The 21888-nt window shown below is 38.6% G+C and overlaps 1 protein-coding gene across 6 annotated transcripts in view; it reads right to left on the bottom strand.

The window, feature by feature from the left end:
• The window catches only part of plce1 (phospholipase C epsilon 1), a 245765-nt gene that overhangs the window by 51896 nt on the left and 171981 nt on the right, over nt 1-21888 (bottom strand). For all 6 annotated transcript variants that reach the window (XM_062976167.1, XM_062976168.1, XM_008115322.3 and 3 more), the window contains 7 exons: nt 12773-12918; nt 10554-10812; nt 9813-10027; nt 5699-6374; nt 4049-4231; nt 2168-2285; nt 1146-1305 (listed from right to left, as the gene is read on the bottom strand). In XM_062976167.1, the coding sequence (XP_062832237.1) occupies nt 1146-1305; nt 2168-2285; nt 4049-4231; nt 5699-6374; nt 9813-10027; nt 10554-10812; nt 12773-12918 (1757 nt within the window). The remainder of the gene's footprint in view (nt 1-1145; nt 1306-2167; nt 2286-4048; nt 4232-5698; nt 6375-9812; nt 10028-10553; nt 10813-12772; nt 12919-21888) is intronic.

Raw genomic sequence — 21888 nt, 5'->3', positions numbered from 1 at the left:
TCTGTAGCTTAGCAGTTTAACCCACTGCACCACTGCAGCCCCTATTGATTGTAAGGTGCACACTAATTTCAGTACTACCAACAGAAAAAAAACTGTCTTACCTGTCTCCCTACCTACCTATTTAGCACCTGTGATTCTAAGATGTACCCCATTTTTAGAGATGTTTATATGAGGGGAAGGTGTGTCTTAGAATTGAAGAAATACAGTACATCCACCCCATTAGATAGAGTGTGTTTAGTAAGTATTATATTTCAACTTCTTAATCTATCACAACATTATTACATCGTGCCTCTAAAGCTAGGGTGGCTTTAGATGGAGCTGGAGGCTGCAATCATGCATTTGGAGATGTTCAGGGGTGTCATCTTTTTGTAAAACAAATGAATTGTTGGCCTATATCCATGGATTCTGCATCTATGGATTCAACCACTCACAGCTTTAAAATATTCAAAGAAATCTTCATTGTTGCAAGCACTGAGGGTGATCTCTCAATTTTTGGGGCGGTATATTGCAGAGGGTTGAGGTGTTCTTTGGGATCTACTAGGCTAAATGTGGCCCACCGGATAGGATACACTTTGTCCTCTTCTGCTCTGAAGTGTGTAATTGGTAGATGTAGATAACCTTTCTCTCGGAAATCTCATGAGGTAGGCATGGCTAGGAAACATGTCTTCCATTTTAGTATTTTCACATATTCAGAACCTGATATCATAATTTCCCACATACAAATTCTCTAACAGTTGAACAGGAACAGTTGTAAAACTGGCATCCTATACTTGGCAGACTGAATGAAGCCTGGCTAACTCAAGCTGCATTGTGCTTTTAGTGAAAGGAAGTTTGCATCTCTGACCAAAAGCCACAATGCTAAGGTCTTGAATATACACAACCATCATTTCTACATATAAATGATTACTGTGGGCGAAACGTCAGGAGCATGGCCACACTGCCCGGAAAACACAGCAACCCAATTATTACTTTGCTTGTCAGGTGGTAACAGTGAGTCACTTTTAATCCACTATTAAGAAATTCAAATGCATCTGCAGATTTTGTACACCTTGATTTCAGTATCATGGCCATCACCCTTAATAGGTGAAACAGTGGTTTCATATTTTCAATTCCAAAATGCATACACAAGTATGTTGACTCCTCACCTAGATTGACTCTTTATTGATGACGACATCACAGGAGAAGATACTGGCCTGACAGGTGAGACCCCAGGTGTTACATTAGGTGGCGCTGAGGTAGTCAGAGACTGTGATCTTCTGGAAGGCAGGGTGTTGGTACCCAAAAAAGTAACCAGAAGAGATGGTTCTAAGAATAAAAGTAAATCTGAATCACTACCCTTTATAGGTAAATAACATTTCCATCCTATTTGATAGTTTTCTTTGAACAAAAATCAGAGGTTAACAGAAAACTCACACACAAAACTTTTAATTTCTTTTTTTGCTAGAGAAAAGCGAGGGAAATTTCTATGATTTCCAAATGACACTACTGGCCATATTTATATCATATGAAACCATGGTTTGATTTTGAGTTTACTTAACCATTCATCTACTCTCATATCTAGGAGAAGAAACCAAGAATAGTGGATACTACAGTTCTAATTGTCAGTGATAGCAGTTTGATATATTGTCTAGACACAGAACTTTTGGTGGATATGCTTCTGAAATTGTCTAGGATTTGAAAATTTCATGCACCAGGTAAACACAATAAGCCAACTTTGGCTGGATCTACACTGCTCTATATCCCAGGATCTGATCCCAGATTATCTTCTTTATATGTGTCTTCCCTGCTCTGATTGGCTGAGAATGGGCACAACTGGCGATTACAATTCCTCTCTTGCAGTTTGTCTTATTTTTTAAAATGGTTAAAACTTAAAATAATTCTTAAAAAATCAGTAGATTGGTGAATTGTTTTGAAACCTGGCAGACCTGCAGTTGTAAATGGGGTCTAAAAGTGAGGTAAGGTTTATGCAGATAGGTTTCATACAGATTGAGCCTTTAAAATTTCCCATTGTAGCTAATGGGTCAATCTTAGCCGAATGAAAACAGCAAATCCCTCACCCTTCAAGTAACTTTCTGGTAAACAGAATGAGGGGTCAGCTGACAATGATCCCTGAAACAGGGTGCCTTTTGGCCAAATTAAACATCCCTAATAAATAATGATGCAGTACCTGCATCCTCTTGCTCATCAATATCCTGAGGGTCTGAACCGCTTCTGCTCCGATTTTCCTTAAAAGTTCTTGCTTTTCGAGTTGTCATCTCATCATCAGTGCCGTCTCCACTTTCACCCTGCAAATAGTGACTTTAATAAACATCTTGAAAAGAAAAGACATTTCAAGAAACATTAATTTTGTAAATCCTTAAAGAAGTAATTGTCTACTAACACAAAATAATGTATGTTGCATGTGGAAGAAAATTATTGTCAGCCCAACTTAACTAGACTCCATTAATAAAAATGTCTACTTTTATGTAGCTCTGGGGCAAGAAGAATTGGATGGGTGAACACAAAACTTTCCTCTGTACTACTCTTCCAGATAAAATCCCCCAGACTTCAGTTTGTTCTTCTAAAGAGAGAGAAAAGTCTGCTATTTTACCCCAGATGGAAAAATATATTTTGGGAGTATAATACTACCTCCATATGCACAGGGGATTTATTCCTAAACTTACTATTGGAACAGGAAACTGGGTTTCTCTCAAGGATTTCCTAGGTCTTCCAGGGTGACTGTATGGTAACGTCTGGTAGAAATATGCCATAGAATTGCCTAAAGCAGTGGTTCCCAACCTTTGGGCCTCCAAGTGTTTTGGACTTACTCCCAGAAATCCCAGCCAGTTTACCAGCTGTTAGGAACTGTGGGAGCTGAAGTCCAAAAGGCCCAAAGGTTGGGAATCACTGGCCTAGAAGAACTAGAAAATTCCTAGAGAGAAAGAATTATGTCAAATGTAGGCTGGGGGAAGTGCTCGTACCAGTCCTGTAGATAAGGGGAGGGGGTCATACTATAAATTTTTATCAGGATAATAGCAACAGGAAGAAGGATTAAAAAAAAAATAAGCATCCTCGATGCTACTGTCCCTATGCAAGGGTGCCAGTTCATCTTTTCTTTTAAAAAATCCCACATCTTTCTAATTTGATTGAACAATTCTGATACAGAATGTTTTGAGCAAACTGTATTTTCTGTTCAACCGGGGAGGAAATATTATAACAATGAGAGAGTAGTTTGTAGCGCTATAATTGACATATAATTCAAATGCCTAAACTGCAAACTGTCTTGTACATTAGTTCAGAATTAGTACAAAAAAGTAAGAAATGAAAAACGATGTTGTTTCACTAATTTCTCTTGCAACGTCATTAAGTCTTTAAACATATTACTTAAAATGTTGTCAATTACTGTATTCAAAAATATTCCATTATTTTCACAAAATATAATTGTAGCAATTACAGAATGTAAACAATGCAATATGAACTGAAATCAAGGAGAAACATTCAAAAGGTTAATCTGAATGTTTGAACACTATATTTTGATCACGGCATTCCCTCCTCCTGCTAGTCATTATACTCTGCTCAAAAGATGCACATTTAAACTTAAATTTTTCCCCATGCCCAAGGAGCATCTCAACCTTTGTTTTTGCCAGCAACTATACTGAATAATATTAGCCTATTCAGAGGTTTTCTTTGACTTGAATGTGCCTTCCAAATGAATGCCTTTTTTGGGAGTTAGGAGAAGTGATATTTTCTGAAGAGTCAAAAATACCCGGTGTATGATACTTCCCTTCCTCTGGGGCTCTATAATACAGACAAAGGCCAACTCAGAAGTCGAAAATACCACCCAGCATGCTTTATTTCTGGTTTAATTTAAAACCCAGACAAAATTCTGTCTTTATTATGTGTGCGCACAAAAAAAAACTACACTTCTAAATAAATGAAATGGAAATAAGTGGCAATTCAGTATTTCTATTAATAACAATTCTCATTCTGTGTGCGGTTAATTAAGCAGGAAACATAGAACGAACTTAATTTACCATGCAACTGAATATTAAATAACAGAGTATTTTACCCTCATGAGTACTTTCTTCTTTTTCTTGGCTGTATTGATTCCAAGAGTGTTGTTTCTTTGCACACCTGGTTTCTCTACATTTTTCATCAGGTTTCCTGGGCTTGTGTTTCTCGTACTCCAGCGTCTCCCTCCAAATAATTCAACAGCTTGGGCCAAGGTTGGGCCTTCATATCGGCTGTCCTCCTAATAAAAGAGTCCTCAGCTTTATTAAAATGAAAAAATACAGATCACAAAAAGAATGAGAAGCTGATAACAACTCCAATTGCAAAATCAGAATAAGAGCCAAGTCTAAATATCATGACAATCCAAAGAAGGAGTGTAAATAACTCAAATGCTTATTCAAAGCGAAGAGGCCTCCATTCTTGTACAAAGTAATTATTATCTGGATATGGAACATAGGTTTAGTCTTTGTTTCACCTCTCTGTATGTAATATGTGTGTGTGTGTGTATTCACCATGCCCTTTGCTTTCTTCTTACCTTTTGAGTCCTCATCCCCTTTCTTCAAGGAGCTAGACTCTTTGTTCCCTTTGAGAAGGAAATGGACATGGAGCTTCAGTCCCAATCTATGACTGATATCTTTTCACCCCCAAATGAAAGTCAGTTCTATGGGCTTCTGTAATGAAGTACAAATCACCTTCCTTTATCTAACTTCTTTCCTATCCTAAATTTGATCTCCTGAAAAGTCTAAACTGTTCTTTTTATCTGATAAAAATGACCTATTATAACCACAAGTTCATGTCTCACTAGCCTTGGGACACTCTGCTCAAAACACAATCAAACATCCTTATAATACTCAATGTCTAGCCAACAGCAAGATGGCACCTAAGTCAGAATATGTTGATGTTCCCCCATTTCTGCGGGGTGGCCGGCTGAGGTAGTAATTGCCAAAATCTACAGAGTAGATCTGTCATCCAAATTCTCCATTCATCCCCATTCCCCTCTTTTCTAAGTATGTCCACCAGATGTGATACAGAAGTATAGCATGTGTATACAAAGAAAAAAGAAACTGGAAAACCAAGTTATATCTTTCAAGATGTAGGCAGGGAAAAAAGAAACCAGGAAGGAGAGGGGTGAAAACATGACACAATGGCACAAAAATTACTTCCCATCTCCTAAACAGATGACCTGCCTAAATTTGGTGAAGATCAAATTATGCAAATTACAAGAAAAGTAGGTGAGTCAAACTGGAAGTCCATCCAAAAATTACAGCTGCGAATGCTGAAGATCTTTGTAAAGCCTGCTAAGATCTTGCAGGTCACTACAAATCTCAGACTACTTCAAAACTTGGGGTGCCACAACATCTTGCAGTGAGATCTTTCAATGGACGAGATTACTGCCATCACACTCAGCTTTCTGGAAATTGGTAACTTAGCAGGGCCGGACAGTAAAGTACTGGCCCCCTTTTTTTTTTTTTACAAACCACCCCTTCTCTGATGGCACTTTGAAGAGAATAATTTCATGTTCAGTTTCTGTAATGACATGCACGTACAATCCCCTATGGACACCAATTAACCTAAATTGATCCATACTGAAACATCTCAGAAAAAGAAATCACAAGTGATAATTTCAACTATAGAAGAAATGATTGCATAAGCTCAGTCGGAGCAGTATGGTACTTACTCCATTTGTGAGATAATCACATTATTTTACCTGGTAAAGGCTAACATATTGTTTTCGCAGCCATTGTAGTCTCTGATCAGGGAATTTCTTCATCTTCCTTGTAGCACAAATTAATTCCAGCAATCCATCAAAAAGCATTTTGGCAGTATATTTTGGAGCTACAAAGTGCAGCAACTTATTTTCAGTAGTTTGAAGTCCATATAATAGTGTCACACCATTCTCTTCAAGAGACATATTACAAAGTTTATTCTGAATGCACACAGAATGCATATCAATGCCAGAGTGCCCCATATACACTGCCTTTGCTGAGAACAGGTCTAAGCAGCCCTCCACCAATCCATTTATTCCAGTATTGCCAAGAAATTGAAATTTCCCAAGTTCAGCAGTGGTACCGAGCATATTTAGTCTCATTTTTGAATTTGTACAGCAAGCAGTGGTAGGTTTCGTCCATGTCAATGTACTATTATCAGGTTGAAGCTGAAGAAAACATCGTGCTGAAAAATGTGTTTCTTGGTCATAATGTATGACGGTTGCACCTTGCAGCAGGAACTGATGGACATCAGCTCTAATTGACAGAACATACCAAGGAATGAGTTCTATTCCATGGCAGAATGCTTGCTGCTGCTCTTCAGCTGCTGGTGGGGTCCATTCTCTGGATTGCTCAAAAAGATCGCTTTCAGAATCTGATAGATCTCCAGTTATAAACCTGCATGGAAACCAAGTTATTACAAATGTTCCATTAGCATACATACTCATAAATAAAGCTATTTCATTATACAGATTTTCTGAGCAAACATACATTTGAATCCTTTATCATATATATGTTAAATGTACCCCATAACTAATCTAATTTCCCATATCAATTTTCTTCTGTTTAAAGATAATAGGACTCTTCGGCATGGAATCAACGTAACTTCTAAATAGTTACTGTTCATCCAAATTGTATGTGATTGGTGTTTGGGATTTTTAACTATCAGATGTTGCAGTCTACAAATTACAATTATACTACTGACCCCAGTATCCATGGGAAATATGTTCTGGCCATGGAAACAGGACACCATGGATAATAGCAAACCCAATTGAAATGAAAACCTATCATAGTGTTGCCCTGAAAGAGAGGTCATTGAGGAGAACTCTGTGGTAACTTCTGGTTGATAATATGATTATTTGGCAGTATATCTCTGCCAAATTACATCAGCCCCCTAAAATGAGGCTGAGAGAGATAGTATGCACTTTTAAATAGCAGACTACAAGCAGTATCAGATAAAATAAATTGTGCCCCTAGCCTGTATTTCTTATAGGCTAACAGATTATTTCTTATAAGAAAAAATATGGAAGTTCACAAATGGGGATGAAAATTCCATGTTTTAAGGAAGTCAATTGGAATAAATTCAATGTTACTCAAGTGAACTTTCTAGTGTTTTCATCCCTACCACCCACATGTATTTACCTTCATTAACCCCAAATCTGCTCCAGGAGGTTTCATAACCCTGCAGAGCCAATGCATGGCAGGTGGAGGCGGAGTAGTGAGGAGGAAAGAAAATTGATCCATCTGCAGTGTTGGTTTGGCTATTAGCAAAATGCCACTAGAGACAATACCTTGTCTGGAGGCATTCAAACTCAATGATCAGATTGCATGGTCTGGTCCAAAACACAGTCCACAGTTGACATTTCACAGATGTCAACTGATGAATTATGTTTTACTTGTACACATAGCAAGTATAATTCTCACTGTGAGTATACCTCTAGCAGAAGTGAATATGATCTATTAAAATTTCAATAATTCTTTTATAGTGGGCCCTTGCTATCTTCTGGGATTAGATTTTAAGACCATCCTTGGAAGCTGAAGTCCCATTATATACAATTGGCAGCCCTACCCAGTCAATTTTAACTTGCAAATGTTAACCTGTATTTTACTTGTATGTATCTTGTCATATATATTTTAATAGTGTTGTCTCTCTGTTTTAACCATGTTGTACCCCTAGCCACATGGAGAGGCGGGTAATATATTTATTATTGCTGTTGTTGTTACATTATAATGACATAGTAAATTGGTGTCTCTATATAATATGACAAAATCAAAGTCTGCTTTTTGGAATTTTTTTCGTGGGGAGGGAATATTTTCTAGCATTGGGTGGTTAAATCCGTAGATCCATGAATACATAGGGCCAACAGTATATCTTTCATTTATGGGAATGGTGCTTCTAGATTTTCAGTGGTTTTTCTCACCACAGAGAGAGAAACAGGGGATCTAAGGTCATAGAACACGAGCTACCCCATATGTCACAATTAAAACAACACCTGTGCTGAATGACTGTACTCTATGGTGAACATTCAAAGCGTTTATTACCGCTGATAAGATTTCTCTAAGATAATTTATGAACCTCAGATAACATGTCCTTAAAAGTAGTGGGATTACAAACAATAATAAATAACCTTTATTTTGACTAGGTCAGAACACTGTTCCAACAGGATATAATGTTCTGAGCTAAGATCAACAAAGATGCCATGGTGCTATTCCTGGCATCACTAACTAAGTCCTAGTTGTATCTGTACATTTCTAAAAGCTTCATGCACAAGATGAAGGGGCTTTGCCTGGAAGTAATTACATCATGAGAGAACATAAAACTTAATGAGAAGGATTCCAAGCATCTGAGTGTATGATTCCATGCATAACTATGAGAAAAAGTCTGTAAAGGGAAGTACTGCAGTCAAATAGACACTTACAAAAAAAGGTTGTTCTCACCATTAATATTTTTAGATAGCAAGAACATTCAAATCCAGAAAACGTATACAAAACCAAAAAAAATTAGTTTATTGGTCTAGGGCAGGGGTCCCCAAACTAAGGCCCGGGGGCCAGATGCGGCCCTCCAAGGTCATTGACCCGGCCCCTGTCCTAAACTTTAGAATTAGGGTTGACCTAAGTCTACCTGGTCTTTGGAGGTCTCTTTGCTTACCTATGATCTTATGAGATCATTTAGATGGTCTTTGAAAGTCTCTTTGCTTAGTTACGGCCTTATGAGACCATCTAGATGGCTTTTGGAGATCACTTTCCTTACCTTTGGTCTTATGAAACCATCTAGATGGTCTTTGAGGTCCCTTTCCTTATCTATGGTCTTCTGGTGGCCTGATAAGATCATCTAGATGGCCTTTGAAGGTCCCTTTCCTTACCTATGGTCTTATGAGACCACCTAGATGGTCTTTGGCGGTCTCTTTGCTTACCTATGGTCTTATGAGATCATCAGGATCAGGGGTCCCCAAACTAAGACCCATGGCCCTGTCCTCTGTCCCTAAACTTTAGACTTAGGGTTGACCTAACTCTGAAATGACTTGAAGGCACACAAAAACAACAATCCTGATTTTGGACAATTTCATCACAGTCCGTCCCGCCAACAGTCTGAGGGACCATGAACCGGCCCTCCATTTAAAAAGTTTGAGGACCCCTGGTCTAGGGTAAAGGTAAAGATTTTCCCCTGACATTAAGTTTAGTTGTGTCCGACTCTGGGGGTTGGCGCTCATCTCCATTTCTAAGCTGAAGAGCGTGCGTTATCTCTAGACACCTCCAAGGTCATGTGGCTGGCATTATAGTGTATAATCAACACTATAATTTAGCATTAGAGAACAAGCCTAGTTTTCATAGTTCACCCTCCATCTATAGCAGTGGTTCCCAACCCATGAGCTGCAGCCCAGCAGTGGGCCGTGAGAACGAAAATCCGGTCTGCGAACCTCCTTCCTCTTTATTTATTTATTTATTTTAGTATTTTATTTCTGCTCCTTTCTGAACCAGTACCCCAAATAACCAAACTGAATCTAAAGTTGACGAAAAACTGATTTGTAACCCTTTTGGTACTAATGTTGCAGAGTCAAAGTGGTCCCTAGTTAAAACAAATGTTGGGAACCACTGATCTATAGTGAGACTGCAAAGATGATTTGTGAGCTTTCACTTACATCTTAAATTAGCTGCACTTTGCCATTATCATTCATAAGAATTATTGTTAGTGAAAACAAGTCAAGTTCAAACCATGATTGGTTGAAACAAGCTGACTTGTGTATGTGTATGTGACTGAGATTTTTTATTTTGTAATATAATTTTTTTTTGTCTTCCACACAGATATACACATATATCAATCTCTTATAACCTTACAGATAGCGGTTTCTGTCCTTCAAAGAATTTCTTCTGGAACTTCCACCTTCATCTTCAATAAAATTATCTTCTCCATCTTCAGATTCCAAACTCCGATTGCAGCTCCGAATCGTCTGAAATATGTAGTTAGCTGCTGATTCCTTTTCCACGCTATGTAAGCCATCTCGGCCTACCCGCTGCAAATAGTTATCTTGCCCATTATATTCTGCAACAAACTAAAAAAGTCCATGTTGTACTGCAAATTTATCATTTAAAAAAAATAAAGACATTTTAGATAAACATTTTAGACAATACAGGCAGCCCCTGAGTTACAAACATCTGACTTACATATGACTCACAGTTAAGAATGATGGTGAAACAGAGAGACAAATCAACCCCTTGGAAGGGAAATTAACTTCTGAAAGAGTAATCATGGGGAAAAGGTGTCTCCACTGAATTTTCTCACCAATCCATGTTTTCATAACAAGCCAAAATTTTCAGAATCTGATTCTTGCAGGGACAGAAAGTGATGTGAAATCTTCTGAACAGGAGTAGATATCAAAGCAAATGTCACAGGAGTGTTAACCCTTTCCTATGCTATCCAAAACTAAAATTATATATATTTGTGGCTGGAGTTACACTTCAAAATATACCTGTTCTGACTTACATACAAATCCAACTTTAGCACAAACCTACAGAACCTTTCTTTTGTAACTTGCGGACTGCCTGTAGTTGCAACTGTTTTCTCTCTCATTAGTTTACCTCCAGTGTTTCATCCTGAGAGTTATATTGAGGACAAAGTCTGATGAGACTTGCAGCCCCATCCAAAACTTCACAGAGTTCTTTTAAAAAGACACCACAGAAAGGGACAACTTTACAGCCGGGTATATTCAGAGCTCTGTTGACAACTTTTCTGTATTCGGAGGATGATTCATGCTGTGCCATAGCATCTTTCAAGCTCCGCATCGTTTCAATATCAGACTGGTCCATGAATTGCCACATTTTTAAAACTTTTCTTGACCTATTTTGGATGGAAATGTACGTAAATTTTATATTAAAGTTTTGTAGTTCAAACCAAGCTTCCTAGAGGTAAAAGTGATTACATTCAAAGTTCATTACCACTGATTCTTAAAAAATGAAAACAACACACTTAATAGTTACTTATAATACTCAACATATATAATTGTGAAAAGCAAGGTTTCTTTAAAATATTTAACAGAATTATTTGTAAATACAATGCAATCACCATATCCACAGAGCTGATATAAATTTTCATTTATTCAGTTTTTTCATGTCAGGAGTGAGAGAATTGGCCACCTGCAAGAATGTTGCCCAGGGAATGCCTGGATGTTTGATGTTTTACCATCTTTTTGGGAGGCTTCTTCCATGTCCCCACATGGAGCTGTAGCTGACAGAGGGAGTTCCCCAGATTAGAATGGGCAACTTCAGGTCAGCAACCCAATCTTCAAGTTAGTAGTCCTGCCGGCACAAGGGTTTAGCCCATTGCGCCATTAAGTCACCTAAAGTCTTCTATGCAAGTTTCACCCTCTTTGCAGTACCATAATCATTCTTTTCTTTGAAATGTATGTCTGCTATTACCTGTTGTTTCACATATCCACCCGAAATCTGGGAACACATCCCCTGGGGATATGGGGGTTTTAGGTAAAGGTAAAGGTTTCCCCTGACGTTAAGTCCAGTCATGTCTGACTCTGGGGGTTGGTACTCATCTCCATTGCTAAGCCGAAGAGCCGGCATTGTCCGTAGACACCTCCAAGGTCATGTGGCTGGCATGACTGCATGGAGCGCCGTTACCTTCCCGCCGGAGCGGTACCTATTGATCTAGTCACATTGGCATGTTTTCGAACTGCTAAGTTGGCAGGAGCTGGAGCTAACAGTGGCTGCTCACGCCGCTCCTGGGATTTGAACCTGGGACCTTTCGGTTTCCAGCTCAGTGCTTTAACGCACTTCGCCACCGGGGCTCCTATGGGGTTTTTACTGTATATAAAAAAATGCTTTCTTAGCCAAGAATTTGAGATTGTCAGATATAGTTAATAATGAAAATGAACTGACCCTCAGTGATTGCTTTAGGCTTCCAAATAGACGTTTTATTACAGTTAGTATGACTCGCTCACAGAATATTACCTAAAACAAACAAATTGTCTTTTCTATTCTTTTGTTCCTTTTAGTCTGTAACTCTTCCTGTCCTTCCTAAATCCTTTTCTGTCTTTTGCTGTTCTCATACTAAAAAGTCCTAAAAATAATGTAGGGAATTGGGTTGAGCATAAATGAGTTTGAAAGCATAGGAAAAAACAAATAATAATAACTTTAATAATTTTATTTTTATATCCTGCCACCATCTCCCCGAAGGGACTCGAGGCGGCTTACAAGCGGGACAAGTCCAACAACAACAACAGAGTTAACCATCTAAAAACATTTAAAAACATAATAAACATATGACAATCTAATTCAACAGTTAAAAACAGTAAAGTATAAAGACAGTTAAGTATAAATAGCAACATTTGTTGTCATTATCAATAAATAACAATGTCAATAAAAAAAGGGGGAAATTCTAAAAACATTATGTTATGCAAGAAGAAATCTCTATTTAAATTGTATATTCTTTCTTTTAATTCTTATATTGGCTCTTTCTACCAGAAAGATAGTATTGCATTTCTTTTTTAAAAGCATGTTTATCATTATGAAAAATAAATGCACTGTCATTAAGAGTATTCTGAGAAAAGACCTCTCTTTCGTGTAATGCAGCTTCTGCTCTCTGTTTCATTCAGTTTTCCCAAAACAGCTTTCATAAACTCTCCGGACAAGATAAATGATGCAACTTGGCAACAGAACATTGTTTTGCATAGTGACTGATGGAGTGCTGTTCATGGTTTATTTTTTTTTAAAGAACAGCTGTTTGTAACAGAAGCTGCAATGTAATCTATCTCTGAGTCTCCATCATTTGAAGAATGAGCTGCAAGTACCTTAGTCCTGCCAAGAACTCCATGACAGCGTTGTAGTTGCCCATGTTCCAGCAGCATTTTGCCACATGGACTACATAAGAGAAGACGTCTCGTTTTTCTTCCATAGAGCCTGCTGTCAGAATCAGCCATGTCACCCAAGAACTCACCTTATTAAACAAACAAACAAAAACAAATGATTATTATTTGCTTGGATTTGCATACCTTACAATTGAGTAGATCAACTGAAATATTCAATACATATTGTTTTGGATTGTCTTGTTGAAAACATGAATTTGAAAACAATGACATACAACCTCCCAATTTCTTTAAGTTTATATGCAGATCTAAGCAGTTCAACTTTCAATCAGGTTAGGAATATGACCACAGGAAGGTCCTTATCCAAGTAATACATCTAATTAGGTAGAAACTGGCACAATTGACCCCTAAATTCACTGATATTATCCCCATAGTGGGATTAATTCACTTTTTTACTGTGTATCCCAAAATGTAAATGTTTTATTGTGTATCCCAAAACATGCATGCATATTTGAAAAAAAATTACCCCTTAAACCAGTAAAGACTTAGTTTGAGTAAAAAAACAAAGGATAGGACAGATCTATTTCGAAAGTAATAGAAAGTCTACATGACTATGAGAAGGATGTCAGGCTGAGAACTGAGAAAACTGCTGGGGGATGCCAACCCTCAGGATGGCAAAACATGAGATTCCACTTAGGACACTTTATGGATATGTACATAGGCCATGTTCCTCCTTCTGATGCAATGCCACAATTGCTAATCAAGTTACAACATGGGAAATTAAAACTAGGAACTATATTACAAGCAAATAACCCCAACCCATTCTCCTGAGGACCATAAAACACAAAGTGATCATGGATGAAAGAAGGCAGTGAAAGATCCAATGTCTTTATGGCACACCACAGAAACAACTTTATGTTTCCCTGGCAAACCAGAGTGAAAACTCTACTAACAACCTTAACCTCACCACAACAGGTTCCCAAATAAGCCTGCAGCCAATTCTTCTTCTGCCACTACCACCAGAGGAACCAAATAAAGCAGTTCCTCCCAGATTATCTGATTTGAATTGGATTACATGAGTCTCCACTGCCATATAGTCTGGGATAAGGAGATAATCTGGGATCATAAGATATAGGGCAGTGTAGAAGGGGCCTCAGTTCCCACAAATCTGGTCTAGCTGTCTAGGCCCTAGACAGACTGCTATTCCTGCATCACGTTCAATGCCAGAAACAATACAGAATTAAAAAATACAATCTAAATGGAAAGTTTCAAAGATTCAAAGATTCAGTCCAAAATTATACCTATTTTGGCCACTATTTCACCTTCAACTAGGTCTAAAACCTCATATCCGTAACCTGACTCTATTAGGACATCCTGCTTCATATATATTACATTGAGTGAGAACAAGAGGCTTAAGATATAGTTTTCTTTGTGTTCAAAATCTATTCATGTGTAGATATCTGCTATCTATCACTCAGAAAATCTTCAGTTTACTTTCCCATAATAGCAATTAAAGAAATGAGAGAGAAAGAGAAAGCTGTATTTCACATGGAAACCTAATTCAAACCAACTGGGCTATTTTACAGTGAGATTCCCAAGGGATAGTTTTTTTCTTGTTCTATAAACACTTATCAACATGAGATAATAAATGTGATCTTTTCTTTCCTACAGTTAGTTTCCTTCTCTTGGCTCCTGAACAATTTATAATTTATGTTTACGGACATTTTTTCAGTGATGAGAGCTTCCTATATGAGATAAAAACGTATTTCCTCTTGAAGAAACTAAATCTGTATTTCATCTTCTACTGACAACTAGATCTAAAGACACAAACCCAACTTGTAAAGTGCGCCACAAGAATGTGTTGACCTATTTTTTCCCCTTAAAAACTACAATTGGATTGTATACATCACTACATTAAGGTAATTTAGATAAGAATTTCCTCCTGTATATCTGATTCTTAATTATTAGGACAGTAAATCCAATAAAGCACAAAATACCGTAGGAACTAGACAGCTATACATTCACTCAGGGCTTCAATTTGATCTATCTATTTTGTTATTTACTCTGTATTTTGTTATTTACCCAGGACGGTGCTTCCAGACAGGACTAAAATCCATGCTGAAGGAGGCTTAAAAAACCCGCTTTGGCACAGATTTCAGTCCTCACAGACCCCCCAAAATCCCAAGCTTTCCTGGGGGGAGGGGTTTGGCTACATGCCATCCAGATGGCATTCAGCCATCCCGGAACCCCCCCAATTTTGCCCTAAAAGTTAAATAAAATGTATCTGGGCCATAACTTTCCTCCTCACATCCTCCTGGCGGGCGAGGAAATGATGCTTGAGATGGGAGGGGCAAGGAGGAAAATCCTTCCTCCCCTCCCCCCAGTCTCCGGGCACAAAGAGGAAAGTTTTGGTGGCCAGGTATGTTTTACTTAACTTTTAGGGCGAAATTGAGGGCTTTAAGGGAGTGGATGGGTGTCAGCCCGATCCTCTGGACTTTTGGAAGCTCATAGAAGCGATGTGGCTGTGGGGACTCACCCCCAGGTAGTACCAGGACTAATTGGAAGTGAGTCCCCACAGGTCCAATACCCCATTAGACTTGGGCCTTTCAGAAAGTCCTGGATCTAATGGAGCATCAAATTAATTCGGAACAAGCCAGGGAAACCTGGTTAATTTGTTCTTACCGGAGGTGTCATTTGGATGCCGCTGATGATAACTGGGATATGGACCTGTCTGGATGGGCCCTGAGTTATCCAATAACTGCCACACTCTTAGTGATATAATCTAATATAACTAAAGCTATTGCGATCGCTGCAATAGCTGATATAGTGAAAGCAGCCAAGTTGCCCACCCACAACTGGCAGGCAAAGCATAAGGCGCAGGGGGGAGTCAATGCCTGCATCATATTTTCAAAAGTATTAATGAACAATTGATTTGTGAGGCAGCAACGTTAACTGTATAAAGTATTTTAACGGGACCTCTCATCTTATAAGAAACAGAATATATGTTTCTAACCATTAGATTAAATGGAGAACCACTGAATATGCGGATTCTGCAAAATTGCAACAAATTCTAATGTTCTAAGCATAATTCTGATAGTTCAGGGTTTTTTACACCTTGGCTCAGCATTAATCCGAATGTCAAGAAATCAAAACACTTGGGTGCATCTACATCAGGCATGGACAAATTTCGGTCTTCCAGGTGTTTTGGACTTCATCTCCCACAATTCCTAACAGCCGGTATTGTGGGAATTGAAGTTCAAAACACCTGGAGGGCCGAAGTTTGCCCATGCCTAATCTACACTGTAGAATGAATGCAGTTTGACAACCATCTCAACTACCATAGTTCAATGCTATGTAAACATGGGAGTTGTAGTTTTACAAAGTCTTTAGCCATCACTGTTAATGGGTTTTGGTGCCTCATCAAACTACAACTTCCATGTTGAGGCACTCCTAGGACTTAGAGCAGATAAACATGGATGCATTATATCGGAAGTATAGATCCAGAAATGGAGGAATTGAGGGTTTTCTTCACCTGCCCCCACCACAAGGGCCATGTGCAGCTCGCCGGAGTCCCCATCTTTTAATAGGTTTCACAAATAACAGAGTTGTTATAGGATTTATTTAATAAGCTTCATAACACACCAAATTTTGGATATGCATGGAGATTAGTAAAAGTTTTATAGCTCCATCTAATGCAGTTAAGTACTGTATTGCTCAAGGCATATATTTATACTTCCTGTAATGCAGTTAAGTATTGTATTCCTCAGGGCATGTATTTCCTTGAGGCCTTACCTTTACATTAGAGGAAAGAATTTAACTACAGTAGAGTCTCACTTATCCAACACTCACTTATCCAATGTTCTGGATTATCCAATGCATTTTTGTAGTCAATGTTTTCAATATATCATGATATTTTGGTGCTAAATTCGTAAATACAGTACAGTAGAGTCTCACTTATCCAACACTCGCTTATCCAACATTCTGGATTATCCAACACATTTTTGTAGTCAGTGTTTTCAATAAATCGTGATATTTTGGTGCTAAATTCGTAAATACAGTAATTACCACATAGCATTATTTCGTATTGAACTACTTTTTCTGTCAAATTTGTTGTATAACATGATGTTTGAGTGCTTAATTTGTAAAATCATAACCTAATTTGATGTTTAATAGGTTTTTCCTTAATCCCTCCTTATTATCCAACATATTTGCTTATCCAACGTTCATGATTTTATCCTCCCATCAGTGGAAATTAAGTATCCCTCATCCAAAATGCTTGGGACCAGAACTGTTTTGGGATTTGACATTTGTATATAGGTACCTAATCTTAGATATGAGACCCAAATCTACACACAAAATTCATTTAGCTTATATACATAGTTTGAAGATAGTTTTATACAATATTTTAATTATTTTCTGCAAGAAGTTAACCTTGTGTACCTTGTGTAACTATTAGAAAGAAAAAAAATGACAATGTTAGATTTTGGAGTTTTTCAGAATTCATGAAAAGGGAAGAAGTGTTCAGTCTGTACCAGTGTTGAGCTTCAAAAGAGATATACGCCTGCTTGAGTTTTGATAATTCCACATTCACCTATTACATCCCAACCCTCTTTTTCCTTCCTTGTAACTCATTATTTACTCTCTCGTTGTCTTTATTTGATTGCAATGTTGATTCCTGCAAAAGCTCCATTGTTCAAAATTCGGTTCCCAGTAACAGATGAAGAACTTATACATAGAAGCCTGAAAGCAAAGAAGACCACCCTCCACTTCCAAGCTGCATTTTCCACATGCTGCTTTAGAACAGTGGTTCTCAAACTGCAGTCCTCATATGTTTTTGGCCTTCAACTCCCAGAAATCCTAACAATTGATAAACTGGCTGGGATTTCTGGAAGTTGTAGGCCAAAAACATCTGGGGACCCCAGGTTGAGAACAACTGCTTTAGAATATTTTAACCATATCATCTGAACTGTCATATTCTTACCATGAACAAAAATAAGCACATTTTATTTATTATTAATTGGGTGAATGTGTTTACAATCTTCTGATATGGATCAATTTGTATCTATTGCCAAGAGATAGAAGGCACTTGGCACAAATATAGGTCACATATTAGTTCTATGCATGCATTTCCTTGCTTGTATATAGGAACATTAACGTGAGCCAGGGCTGTAACCAAGGCTGTAACCCGAAATGTTTCACGTTTTTAAAAAAACTGGTTTACTCATGAATTTTAACTGATTAACCAAATCCCCATGAGTGTCCACTGAAGTTTATCTGTCTTGAGTGTCCACTGAAGTTTATCAATGGAGCCTGATTTCTAAATCATTTTGCATTATGGAACTACTCTTCATGATTCGCTTAAAAAATGTTTTAACCCCCCCCCCCTTTTTTTCTGGCTATGGCCTTGATGTGAATGTGCACATCAAATACTATCACATGCCTAGTAACTCACCAAATATTTTGCACTGGAGGCAAATGTTTGTATTTGTCCTTATCAACTGGCTTTGAATTGGCTTCCTTGGCCCAAAGCATGTTCCTCTCCTGTTATTTGCAGACGATGCAGCCCTACTATCCCTCTCCCATGTGGGATGAAAAAGACTCCTGCATAGGTTTATTGATTTCTGCGATACAAATTACCTCCAGGTGAACTATGGCAAAGCCAAGATCTTGGTTTTTGGGCAAAGCAACAAAAAGCAAGTCTGGAAGGTAAAGGGCCACTACATTGAGCAAGTAAAAATTTTAAAATAGCTAGGGCTCTTGTTTAGCAACAACTTGTCGTGGTCCACTCATTTAAAATACACACTGGCCCGGGCCCAATCAAGTACCAGTGCCATCAGGAGGTTCTACCACTCCAGGGGCAACCAATATATTCCCCCAGCCCTGCAAGTCTTTCAAGCAAAGGTGAGAGCACCAATACTCTATGGAGCCGCTATTTGGCTAACCCCAAATAACAGTGCCATTAGATCATTTAATTCAAAATTCCTGCACAAACTATTTGGCATACCAAATTGCGTTCCATTCGCAGCTCTATGTTTAGAATCTGGCCAATGCTCTATAGAGGCCACCATTTGGTTAACGATCATAAAATTTTGGTTACATATTTACTTCCACAGCTCCAGTAACTCGTTGACCCAACTCACCTTGAGCGAACTCCACCACTCAAAATGGTGCACAACAGTCCTAGCAAAGGTCAAGAAACTGGGCTATGATCGCAACTACTTAAATATACTAACTTTCACTGAGACTTTTACCCGCATTAAAGAGAGGCTGCTAGCAATGGACCACCAACAACTAAAGAGCCTGGCCAATAAATCTTGTTCGTCAATGAACATGGCAATTCCATTCACTCAGGGAAATCCTGCCTATTATATTACAGTGCTCACTAACCCCATATACAGGAGAGCCTATATACTGGCCAGATTCAACATTATGCCATCCCCACTTCATAGAGGAAGGCTCAACAGATTACCGAGCGACAAGAGGCTCTGTCTCTGCAGCTCAGGACAGCTGGACTCCATCCCACATATTCTTCTCCACTGCCCACTATACCAGGAATTAAGAACAAACTTGCTACTGCAAGCTATAGATTTTATGAAACACCAATCAGAGCCAGACAAAGTACTCATGCTTTTAAATTCCCAAGATTTTAACTGCTGTCTCACAGTGACAAGGTTTCTAAACGAAGTCTGCAAATTGAATGTTTGACAAACGTGAAGTTTTTCTATTTTTTTATTGTATAATATACTCTGCATTTTACACTGTCTTGATATACATATATGCCAATAAAAGCTTATTGAAAATTAAAGAATTGGCTCCCTTGATTAAATCTATCCATCTACAATGTGGTTTTCCACTTTCTGTACTGTCCAACCTTACAAAGTGTTATCTTTTTTTAGTAAATCATCTATTCTTATGACATGACCACTGTATAATAGCCTAATAAAGTCATCATGGCTTTTAGGGAAAGTGCAGGTCTGATTTATTCTAGAATAATAATAATAATAATAATAATAATAATAATAATAATAATAATAAGTTTATTTGTATCCCGCCTCCATCTCCCCCAAAGGGGACTCGGGGCGGCTTACAGCAAAATCAAAATACAAACAATGATAAAATATAAAACATCAGAACAAAAACAAAACCAATAAAAAATATACACAATAAGTTAAAAAACACAACGCAGAATTAAAACATCAGGATAAAACAATGAGGTTGCAATAGTGGATAAGCAAAGTGTACGGTGCACATTATGGGTAACAAATTCATAAATGGATAAAGTACATTAGAATCATTTAAGGTCACATTAGGTACGGTAGGGAGGAGTCCTGAGTAATATCAATCAATCAGGAATCGGGAAGAGCGTCCAGTGCAAAAGGTCGAGGAGCATAATAATTGTGATGGAAAAAAGATGATCTTAACCAAAGGCCTGAGTGAAAAGCCAAGTTTTCAGACTCTTCCGAAATGCCATCAAGGTGGGGGCTTGCCTGATATCCCTAGGCAGCAAATTCCATAACCGGGGGCCCACTACAGAGAAGGCCCTGTCCCTCGTCCCCACCAACCGCGCTTGCGATGCTGGCGGGAGCGAGAGGAGGGCCTCCCCCGATGACCGAAGAGACCGTACAGGTTCGTAGGGGGAGAGACGATCCCGAAGGTAGATGGGTCCCAAACCGTTTTGAGCTTTATAGGTGATCACCAGCACTTTGAATTGGGTCCGGAAAATAAGCGGCAGCCAGTGGAGCTCCTTAAACAGGAGGGTTGACCGTTCTCTGTATTGGGCTCCCGTTAGAACCAAGACTGCCGAGCGTTGAACTAATTGAAGTTTCCGGGCCGTCTTCAAGGGCAGCCCCACGTAGAGCGCATTGCAATAATCCAATCTAGAGGTAACTAAGGCATGAACCACCATGGCCAAGTCAGACTTCACGAGGTATGGTCGCAGCTGGCGCACAAGTTTTAGTTGTGCAAAGGCCCTCCCAGCCACCGCCGACACCTGAGCATCAAGTGTCAGCGATGAGTCCAGGAGGACCCCCAAGCTACGGACCTGCGCCTTCAGGGGGAGTGCGACCCCGTCAAGCACAGGTTGCCACCCAATACCCCGATCAGGCATGCGACTGACCTGGAGGACCTCTGTCTTGTCGGGATTAAGCTTCAGCTTATTCGCCCTCATCCAGCCCATCACAGCTGCCAAGCACTGGTTCAGTATCTGGGGGGCTTCCTTGGAGTTTGGTGAAAAGAGTAGTAGAGTTGGGTGTCATCTGCGTAGAGATGGCACCACACTCCAAAACTCCGGATGACCTCACCCATTAACTGTCTTTTAAATAGTCCATAGTATCTGCAGACCTCTTCTCCAGCAAATCTCAAATGAGTTTGTTTTCTTCCTATCGGATTGTTTTACAGCCCAGCATTAACAACAATGGAGAGAACTTTACAATTCAGGATCTTTACACTTCAGGAACATGTCTAGTTGATGGAAATGAAGTATCAATACAGGCAGTCCCCAAGTTACGAACAAGGTAGGTTCTGTATGATTTTTCTTAATTCAAATTTCATTATGCTGTATGAGTGTTACATTCATGATCTTATCTGAAAATCAACTAGCTACATGTTTGTTTATTATTAATTGTATCTTCAGCCTGAGATTGCTTTGAAGATTTATTTTAACATTTTAAAAGGATTGTCTGTTATTAGTATTTATTTCTAACTAATTATGATTTTGAACAAGTAGTTATTTTATGTGAACTGACTAGAATAAGTAGTTATTTTATGTGAACTGATAGAAATCAATTACTGGGAAGAATTTTTAAAGTAGCTATTTGCAGAGCAGACACATCAATATAAGAAAATTCTCTTATCTGAGCAAAGATCTGGCAACAGCAGAAGGAAAAATGCTTTATAAAACCATGAAAATAGGGAAATATAGTTGTAAATCTCCCAAAGCAGTTGATGAGATTAGACATCCAAAGACTGATAATACAAGAAGTACACAGATCTCTAGACCTTACAGTATAAACAGACAAATGTTAGTCTCAGTTGGAATGACAACAAAGGCTTTGAGAACCGAAGCAACGTGTTCCAGACAGAAAGACCCTTCTTGCAAGTAG

The sequence above is a fragment of the Anolis carolinensis genome, chromosome 3, assembly GCF_035594765.1.
Source record: "Anolis carolinensis isolate JA03-04 chromosome 3, rAnoCar3.1.pri, whole genome shotgun sequence".
NCBI lineage: Eukaryota > Metazoa > Chordata > Lepidosauria > Squamata > Dactyloidae > Anolis > Anolis carolinensis.
Note: the sequence above shows the minus strand (reverse complement) of the source record. Positions and strands in the feature narration are given on the sequence as shown.